Source organism: Pyrus communis, chromosome 14, assembly GCF_041283825.1.
Source record: "Pyrus communis isolate YQ-2024b chromosome 14, ASM4128382v1, whole genome shotgun sequence".
NCBI classification, from domain to species: Eukaryota; Viridiplantae; Streptophyta; class Magnoliopsida; order Rosales; family Rosaceae; genus Pyrus; species Pyrus communis.
Window position 1 is genome coordinate 7,994,275 of NC_142578.1, and position 10,193 is coordinate 8,004,467.

The 10,193-nt window shown below is 36.5% G+C and overlaps 1 protein-coding gene across 1 annotated transcript; it reads right to left on the bottom strand.

Moving 5' to 3' along the window:
• Positions 1 to 7,514: 7,514 nt before the first annotated feature.
• Positions 7,515 to 9,767, bottom strand: LOC137711870 (transcription factor bHLH14-like). Its single transcript, XM_088683834.1, has 2 exons — positions 8,852 to 9,767; positions 7,515 to 8,502 (listed from the first exon to the last, which is right to left on the bottom strand). The coding sequence occupies exons 1-2, from the start codon at positions 9,633 to 9,635 to the stop codon at positions 7,742 to 7,744; spliced, it is 1,545 nt and encodes a 514-aa protein (XP_088539960.1). The 5' UTR covers positions 9,636 to 9,767; the 3' UTR covers positions 7,515 to 7,741.
• Positions 9,768 to 10,193: the final 426 nt, after the last annotated feature.

Sequence of the window (10,193 nt, forward strand, 5' to 3'; positions counted from 1 at the left end):
ATCTTTTCGAATTTTCGACAAATTTTTTTTATGACATTAAGACTTAAATAAAACAACAAAACATAGAACAAATAAACAAAGGAAACGAACATATGCCAACAGAGGTTGCAAACAGCAAGTACCACATGCAGTTTCGACCTTTATACAAAGATTTGATCATAACTTTTGAAGGAAAAATCCGATTCTCATGGTCTTTGTATGGCTGGAAAGAGGACAAAAATTTGAAGAATATAGTGTGGGCAAAATCTTCAAATTTCTTTCCAATTAAAAAAGTTTTATGCAAACATAGATAGCATGAACATTAAAAGAAAACAAAACACAGAAACGAAAATCTAAATCCTCAAATCCTCCCTCCAAACTAAAATCAAACATTGTCCTCAATGTGTAGAACAAAGAGAAGATAACAAATAACACATTTAAAGAGAGGGTGTGAAAACTTCCCCGGATTTTTTATTGGAGCATGAATGAACAACATTGAAGCGTGATACGAATTGCCATATAACGAACTCCCCCAAACTTGAATCTTGGATAACCTATGTTCCTGCAAAACAAGAAAGAAATAAAAACTTACTACAAAATTAAAATTAAAAATTACGCAAACAAATGAAAAATTTAGAAAACTTGGATTGCCTCCCAAGAAGCGCTTCTCGACTATGCTGAAATTAAATCGAGGATGACAGATCATTCAAATGAGGAACCACTCCATGAATCTTCTTCTTGTTCCTTTTCTTCCATCTTGTAGCTTTGAAATTTGGTGTTGATACAAGGCAATGAGGCACTGCATACTTTTGCTTCTTCTTCAATTTCAACGCTCGAGACTTCATTCTCTTCTTCACTTTTTTTCCGTTGTCTCTTCCACCATATCTTGGCCACCGGATTGAAAGTGAGTTGAGCATGCATAACTTCAGTTTTGGCTCAATTCCAAACTCTCTTCCATAATTCGAGCAGTGGACTTCAAAAGGATCCTTGGAAGACCTTAGAATGAAAGAATCATCAACATTTGGTTCAATGGAATCTATCCTGTAGCACTCTGTAACACTTGATAGAGGTGGACTTGGTTCAAACAATTGAAAATCCGACTTATCGCATCCCTTGTCTCTATCTCTGTCGTCTCCCTCCTTTCGGCTTCCTAACTCGATGTTTGGCTCCTTTCTATGTGGATTCGTGAAGCCTTGCAGAAAGGGAAACTCCTCTTCATAAGTAGGAATTTTTAGAAAGTGGTGTGGCATCATTGTCTTCGTCTTCTGCTGCCATTTTGGTCAGTTCACCAAGCTGGTTGTACATCTTTTCCTCACTTTCGAGTTTTTCAGTTGCATTGACTTGTACATGGCACACACTCTCAATGGGATTAGCTTCAGGTTCGCTTGAAAATATTTCTCCGTCTCTTTCTCTCAATATCGCAGCAAGTTGTCCAACTTGCTTCTCCAATTTTGCTATTGCATGAGCGTGTGCTTGCTCCTCTTGTTGGAACGCTTGCTGCCCTTGTTAGAACCCTCGCTGCCCTTGTTGGAGAGCTTGCAAAATTTGAGAGGCGGTTTGTTGATATTGCGTATTAGCTTGAATCATCGGTGCAAAAGTTTATTCCCATGAAGGTTTTATGGTTCCACGGGTGTGGCTTCTTGTATAAACTCTGAGAATTGAGCACTAGGCCAATGTTCCATTGGAAATTGTTGATGCCAAGCCATCGGGTATTTTCCCACAAAAAGAAAACGTAAAATAGTGAAAGAAGGAATGAAAGAAAACTAGTTGATGAAAAAGAGAAATTAAACCAAAGAACTACTACTCTTAATAACTCACGGATTCCAAACAAAAGAATCCAATTTAGAAGACTAGAAGACTCGGGGTGGTAGAGATGAATGAAAAGACAAAAGTAGGTATCCAAACAGAATATGACAACCGAACACTAATAGTCAGACAAGGAGAAAGTCTACTTGACAATTCAATAATGGGAATGCAACCAACGACGATTTTTTTTTTTTTTTTGGTAATAATATAAAACAGAAAATAGAAAGAAGGAAAAATAGAATTTAGTAAAGCGTAATCAACAAGTCAAATTGGGATTAAGGGAGGCGCCAAAAACTTGATGTATGTTTAAACTAACCTAAATAATAGATTAATTTAAACCAAGTTAAACTCGCAAGCGCACGAATCGATTGTAGTAATATATGCAAATACGAGGTTGATCCCACAGGGATTGCTTTAACTCCAATTTAACTGATTAATCACGCTAAACTTAATTAAACAAACAAAGGATATATTGAATTGAATAATTGATTAAGACTAAACTTAACAAGAAAAATAAAAGGCAATTAACTAAAACAAACACATGACACAAGAAAGCCTAAGGTTATGAATCCACCAATAACAATCCTATTTACTTTTCTTAGAGCCAATTACTATCCAATTACCATGCCAATGTTAAAAGTTGTTCTTTCTAAGGTATGAATTAATCCTTGGTTAGGCATCAACTCTTGTATCTCTACATGATAATTATATACTATTGGTTAGACATACAATTAAACACATAAAAACCCATTAAGCATAGAAGAATCATGTCAACTAAGTAGGAGTAACTTGATATTGGTCATCCTCACTAGTTTGTCTACTCTTCTTAATCTTAGTGCCAATAAACCTAATTGATATTGGTCATCCTCATAGATTTATCTAAATATCTAGATGCAAAATTCCTACAGGTGATCAATCATTAGAAACTCAAACCTAGAATAAAATACCCACAAAGATTAAGAATATAACATGGCATATAATCGGATAATAGTTAACAAAGTACTTTGCAAATATTCATGTCATGGCTTCATCATAAACCTTAGAAAATAACTTAGTTACACATAGAAATAAAAATAAAAGAAAGATAGAACCCGGAATCCATGGCAAAGCATGTCCCTAAGCTCTTCTTCACAAATTGCAGAAATGGTGAATGGTAGTATGGTGCGGTGGTATGGATTGATGGATGGATCCCTTAAAGAGAGCTTAGGGAACTTATTTATACTAGAAAACCCTAAAAGGTCTGGGAGAAAGTCTCCTAAAATAAAACAAACTCCTAAACAATTAATGACACAAACTAAGAACGAATCCTTCTTGACTTGGGAAACACATCATCTGTCTTGCACGCCAGTTTTGGGGTCGATTTATCTTTTGGAAAATTCTGTAAAAATATGGGAAACATTGCTTTATCTCTTATCTTTCCAAATCGGGAAAGCCTCCAAATATTCATTCTTCTATAGCTGCGCAATTCTGATGGGAATACAACTTCTGGGGGATTCATTTGTGAAACTGGAATGAATGGCTTCATGGAAAATTATGAAATTTGGATACAACGATCTTCAGCCTCTTAGCTTCCTTCTCCAGTTGGCCTTGCATCAAAACCCCTCCGGAAAGTTGAATTATTGCCAAAAACGTTCTAAGTGCGCAGATTGGCTGAAACAGAGAAAAGGAAAGTAATAAGGCTCTTTTAAGACCAATTACTTAACAAAACTTAGGGATAATTAATATGAAAATATGATAAATAATGCACCTATTAGTTGTGTAGAATGAGGATCTATGCTTGACTTCTTGTTGGATTGCTTGAAAATAACAATGGCTGGCTATTAACATGAAGATTTCAAATTACACTTTAAGGAATAGAGAGTTTAAGAGTTTGGTTTTGCTCACCCATCATTTCAGTTAATATTAGAATGAGATTAAAGTGTGAAGGACAAATCTCACCTCAGTGAAGGATCAAACTCTACAAAGGTATAAGGAGTTGATGCACTTCTCATATTTTCAGGTTTTATGGTGAAACCTCAACTTTCTTTATATCAAAGCGCTAGTTGGCCATGAATGAAGCCCAACGGCGATAGGTTCTCCATTTCACTCAATTTTTTGTCCACATATTTGACTTGAATCCTCAAACGTGAGGGGTGTATGAGAATGTGAATGAATAAATCCAACATAGGTGATAGACCAGCCTTGTAAGACTTATAAAGAGTTGGATTACTTACCAACTGGTTTTATGGTGAAACCTCAATTTTTTTTTTTTTTGATCATGCTCTCTTGATATGAAATTAAGAGTGAGAAATAACGCATTCCTTGGTCATCTAGTAAAAGAACAATTTCAACGAGTTTCCATACCTTTTGTAGTTGAATTAGACCTTCTCTGTTTTAACAAACTTATAGGGGTACATGTTTGCTCACCACTCTCAAGTGGGGATAATACTCATCACCCTACTTATTACCATTGGATAAGTTTAAATTTTGAGATTTGTCTATCCACTATACAGATCTCAAAATTTAAACTCATCCAACAGTGATAAATAGGTAGTAAGCATGCTGGGTTGCGCTTATTGTCTGGCTTGTGCCTTGGCTCTAGGCTGTAGTATCAGCTACTAGGTTTGGGCTTGGGCTTGCATGCTTGGGCCCCACGAATGGGTGCAGGAAGAGGTACAGTAATGATTACTGGGGTCACAACAATGCAGGGTGTGGGACCATGTTTTTTCAAGGGCGAAGTAAGGCTGATCCGAATACAATTACCTCAAAAGTCCGGTCATGGACTTACCAGTTTCGAGCAGAGCTGTATTAGATGGAGTAGCAGTGTTACCATCACTCTACTCTGGGGCACTAGGTGGAGTCCTAGCGACTCCGCTGGATGACCATGCTTGTTCTACAAGACACGAGGAAATGCAAATGAAGTCGAGAAAGTGTATATATTTAGTAGATATTGTTGATATGCTATAGATACTTGGAAGATCTGTTAAAATGATGTTGATATATTAGTACCAATAGATAAATATAACATCGTTAATATTTGGTACCAATTTCGTTGTTCAAGTGGCTCTATGTATAATAGTGGGTCTTTTGTACTGTATGTTTAATTTAAGAGTAATCCTAGGGAGACTGAATTTGTAAGGGTAATGTTAGATAGACTAAATTTGTAGAAAAAATTTGCAAACTAAATGATGTGACACTAATAAGAATGAGCACATTTATCAATGCTTAAGTAATAATTCAACCATCAATTTTCACACTATTTAGTATACAAATTTTTGCTTATAAATTTAGTCTTTCTAGCATTACCCAATTAATGGACATTGTCCTACCATATGGTTCCCGTACAAATAATGGGCATTGTCCTTCATGAATCAATGGTGACAATGTCCTACCATGTGGTTCCCGTACAAGTAGTGGCGAAGCTAGGATTTTCTGAGGGGAGGGTAAAAATTCAAAAGAGTGCAAGGTTCAATCGAAGCGGTTGCTTTCACATTGGAGAGTGCAAAGTTTTGAGTCAATATTCATAACAGAAAATTGTCTCTTCACCAAAGCGGTTGTAAGCGGTAATATCAAAGCTATCTAAGAAGCTTAAATTGGTTAGGATTAGATTCTAAAAAACTTGAGACCATTCATCGATCCCATCACAGCCTTCTCCTCCAAGTTGTGGCGGATCATAATTTTAATATTGGGTGATCCCAATATTCAAGCTAAAAAAAATTATTAGATTAAAATACCATTGAAAAATTAAACGATAAATTACAACTTTTTATTCATAATCTTTATACAAAGTGTGACCCTTTTCCATCATTTTTTAATAAGATCATTAATTCCTTGCAATTAAGAAAAGTTATTTCTCAAACACATAGAATAAATATAAATATCAAATTGATCATGAAATGCCTAATTAAGTTGATCTTGAAGTGTCGATAGGTACGTGAAGCTTGGGAAGAGATTGGTGGTGTGCTGATGATGGTGGACTCCGGTTGGGTGGAGTGGGATTTAGGAAATGGAGGATTAGGGAGTTATTTTGGGTGTGGTGGACTTTCTTACAAAGTCGAGCCTTTTTGTTTTTTTTTTTTTTTTTTTAATAATAAAAAATAGTGAGGCTATTAGCCCCCCCACGTGACCTAGGTGGTGTACAACACATCAATGCTTATTGTTTTACTTAAAAACTCAGGTGGACTAGATAGCATGTGACTTAGTATGCCTTTTGAATAGAAATTGATCGTCTCTTTCTCTCCTTCTGGTTTGTAGAAAGCCAAAACATTGCTACCGCTGAAAATCCGATGCCTTTGTTTGCGACAGAACCAGCACTTGACCCTCGATTTCAACGAGAGCGGAAGGGCTGAACTAGTGTTCCTAGGCATGTTTTCAGGCGAAAGGAGTGGCGGCTGCCACTCCTCGCCTCCACGTAGCTTCACCACTGCTACAAATGAGTAATCGACTCATTCCAAATAGGAAAAGAATAAGCAAGTATATCAAAAATATACTAATTGTTGCATTCTTAATACTGAAGACCAAAATCATTTATTCTTAAGAGTGTTAGTTTGCTAAGGATATATGGGATGCTCTTCAATTCAACCGACTAACTACCCAATTAATGATGGAAATGTAATTGATTGGTTAAATGCTTTAACTAACTCTGAGAATAAGGAATTGAGCCAGTCAAGTATGGCTTTGTTAGGAAAATATGGAACGCTAGAAATGATATTGAATTCAGGAAGTCTAAACCTGTTCCCAGAACTTCTTTTAGTTATGCTATCAGTGTTGGAAGTTCCTTCTTCAATGCCAACAATAAGGTTCAAGATCACACAGCAGGCAGGAGTATGGAGAAGATTATGTGGACCAGACCATTCATTTTCATACAAACTTTGATGAGTCCGTTATTCAGAACATGGTGGCAGCATGCTTCATTATCAGAGATCATCTTGGTAAGCCGGTGATTGATGGGGCTCAAAATTTGGGAGAGAACACCATCTCGTAGTGGAGGCGATAGCGCTACGATGGGCTTTAAAATGGGCCTAGAGTAAAAAACTAAGATCCCGTTTGTATTATTATTATTATTATTTATAAAAAACTGCTTCACTTTAAAGTTAAGAAATAAAAAAGTATTTGGTAAAAATAAAATATCCTTCTTATTTTTAAAGAATGGTCTTCAAACAGCAGTTTTTCAAAGCAATATATAGGTTGTTTTTAAATGTTGTTTTTATAAAAAGAAGACTTATAAAAAACAAAGTTGACGTTTTAATGAATATTTTAATTCATGTTATACCCTCATTGATTTTAAAAAATGGTATTATTTATCCTTGCACATATATTTTATCCTTGGAAAACAAAGCGACCACCGCTGCCACCACGACCACTGCTGCTGCTGCCACCGCCTTTACCGCAATTGTATTGTAACCCTGCACCCCAACCACCACACCCCACTATTGGCACCACTATCAGACCCTATCAAGTTAAAAAGGAAAGGTACTCTTAAATAAATAAAAATAAAAATCTATTAAAGATCAACAGAAACTAAAGTGTGTTCCCTTTTTTGTGTTGTGTCATACGATTGTTGGTTTCGTCACTATTTTGGGTTTAATACTTTGGCTGTGTTATCGACACCTTATTTATTTATTTATTTTTAGTACATCAATATTTTTACATTAGAAAAATAGGGAGTTCAACTATAAATTGATCTAATAAAATGGAAAAGTGAAGAATTCTCACTTAATTATAAACTTACACCGACTTTGAGGTACCAATGTAAAATAAAATCATTAGCTAAGGAAGCTAAATAAATTTTGAAAAGAAAAAAAAAGGAAGCTAAATAAATGAAACTTATAATTTTTAGCGTAATGCTACACTTACCGCCTAGTTATATTATCATTTGTATCATCTCTCTAAAGATAGGGTCTGCCAACACTTGTGGGTTGCGTCTTTATTAGAGATATGATACAACTAGATGGTAAAAGTAGTATTTTTGTAATTTTTAAGAGTACCATCCTTTCATAATACCATTTCTCAATGCCTCCTTACCGGTAAACCCATAAGGCAATCTTGCCACAACATCTTGAACCATCAACTCTTTCACGCTCGATATGCTTGCATGGTAAACTTGTAGCCCTAGGCCTTTGAGTGCATTCATCAACTTAGCATATGGGTAGTCTTCATCCGGACACTGAACACGTATAATGACGTCTGACCCCATAATCTTCACATCCACTTCCACAGCCGCAGCAGCTGCCCTATCACTATTACTGTTATTATTACTATTGCTATTATTACTAATATTATAATAAGAATAATGATGCTGGTCAACGATGGAGCTGGTGCTTTGGCTGGAGTGATGATCAAGATTGTTATTTGCATTATTGCCCGCTTTAGGTTTTTGTGTTTGTTCTTGGACTTTGGCCTCCAATTCCTCAACTTTTGATTTGAGTTGATTGATGTACAACACGGCATCGGCAAGCAAAGAGGACCTGTCCATTTTTGACACATTGGGAACAACTGACCGGAGGACATAGAATCGGTGGTTGAGCTTCTCCCTCCTCTGTCTCTCGGCCTCAACGTGGTTTAACAATTGTAATTCTCTACTTGCAGCTCCATGGTTTGATGATCTTCCTCTCTTTTTCAACCGAGTCATGTTCTCCGTATTCTCCGATGTGAAGTTGCCAACGGAGTCAGAAGGTGTTTCCGGTGACGACTCTCCTAGATTGATAGGTGCATCTTCGTTTTTACTACCACCTTGATCTAGTAAAAGTAGTATTAAACGTCAATGTTAAATTAGGTAAATCATTGAAAGTATACACGTATACAAGCAGTGTATTGTACATCATTGAAATTATAGTACTTAAATTTTTTATGCGGAGTGCATAATCAGATATTTGGTGTACCACTAATAATTCTCAAAAGAATTTTTTATTTTTTTTTTAACCAAAAGAAATTGTTTAGTGATAGGTATTGATCATTGACCTTGCCATTTTTAGAACTTGATCTATATTTGATAATATATATCCACAAATAACCAATCAAGTTCGAACATGTACAAATCAATAAGTACTATAATTTGGTATTTGGTAAAATAGTTTTTGGTCCATACCTTGTCGAATCAATTCCTTTTGAGCTGCTGAAAACAGTCCATTTTCTAGGATAGGAACAAGTACATTGCCATCCCGGGTGGTCTGCTGCTTCGAGAGCTTCTTCTTGTTGTTGTTGCCGTCTAATCCGAACAGCGACTTTGATAAATGCACAAGACCCCAGTCTTCTTTGATAACATCCAAAGAGGCCAGTTCAAGTACCCCACAAGGAGTTGCAATGCAAACCAAAGTTTGGATTCCATGCATTCTTGCTTCTTTCACTCTCTCACACTCATAAAACTGAAAGTCGTGGTGACCTGCAAGCCAAACAAACCCACCAGAACCAAATGCCCTGCCGACAATATTTTTACTATTATTACCCTGGCTTGCAGAGAATGACTGGGTTAAAGAAAGGGTATAAAAGTAAAACCACTCGGAGTCAGTGACATCTTCACGATCCACGAGCCTCATGTCCAAATCCACCATGTCATCATGCAAAAGATCTTCAACTTCCCGGTTAATCACCTTACTTCTCTCCCCATTACTGAACCCAAACTTGGGTTGGTAACTGTTGATCACTCCACTGCTTCTTTTCGATGCCAAGTGATCGTGAGTGTTCCAAAAATGGCCGCCGGCCCATGACAGGGAAACTTGGTCACTAATGCTGCCTTTGGAGGCTTGCCAGAAAATGGAATACACCCACCACTCGGACCTGTTCTGAACTATGAACTGTAGGCGCTGTTGAAATGTGAAGGAGGTTTCTTGGCAGAAAGTGGGTGGAGAACATGAGGATATGATTTCTTCCATAGTATTTGCCCTAATTTGGTTTTGCTACAGAACGGCACTTTATGAAACAAGAGAGAGGAAGGTGAGAAGCAGAGCAGTGGAAGAAGAAAGCGAAGGAACTAAGAGAGCGAGGCACTCAGTGAGTGGTGTGACTTTGCAAATTGTGATTTGGTTACGGGCATAAATATAGGGTAACCAATGCCTGGGTTTATGCCTTGCACTATTTGGACTTTGGGCTAATGGTGCCAAAATGTTATAAACACGGTTACATAATAGAATTTGTTTATTTAATTAGACACAGAGGTATTTTTTTTTAATGGGTTTGGATTCCATTGTAAGACTTTACTCATTCTCTCACTGTAAATACTATCGTTTGAATGAGATTTACAATATATATATATATATATATATATATATTTACAGCGGCATTTTAAAGTATGAATTCGATAATTGAATACTCATACTTTTTTATTCTAATATTGAAAAGGATATAAAATATGAAAATGGCTTTATTGTCGGGGAAAATACAGTGGGATAGGATCTGTCACCACGTTCACGTGCTTATTTTTCAGCATCTGG

Bases quoted from the DNA above. Each gene is read 5' to 3' on its own strand.
- LOC137711870 (XM_088683834.1), bottom strand. From the start codon at position 9,635: ATGGAAGAAATCATATCCTCATGTTCTCCACCCACTTTCTGCCAAGAA. The intron at 8,503-8,851 runs GTATGGACCAAA...TACTTTTACTAG, and splicing joins AAAGGAATTGATTCGACAAG to ATCAAGGTGGTAGTAAAAAC.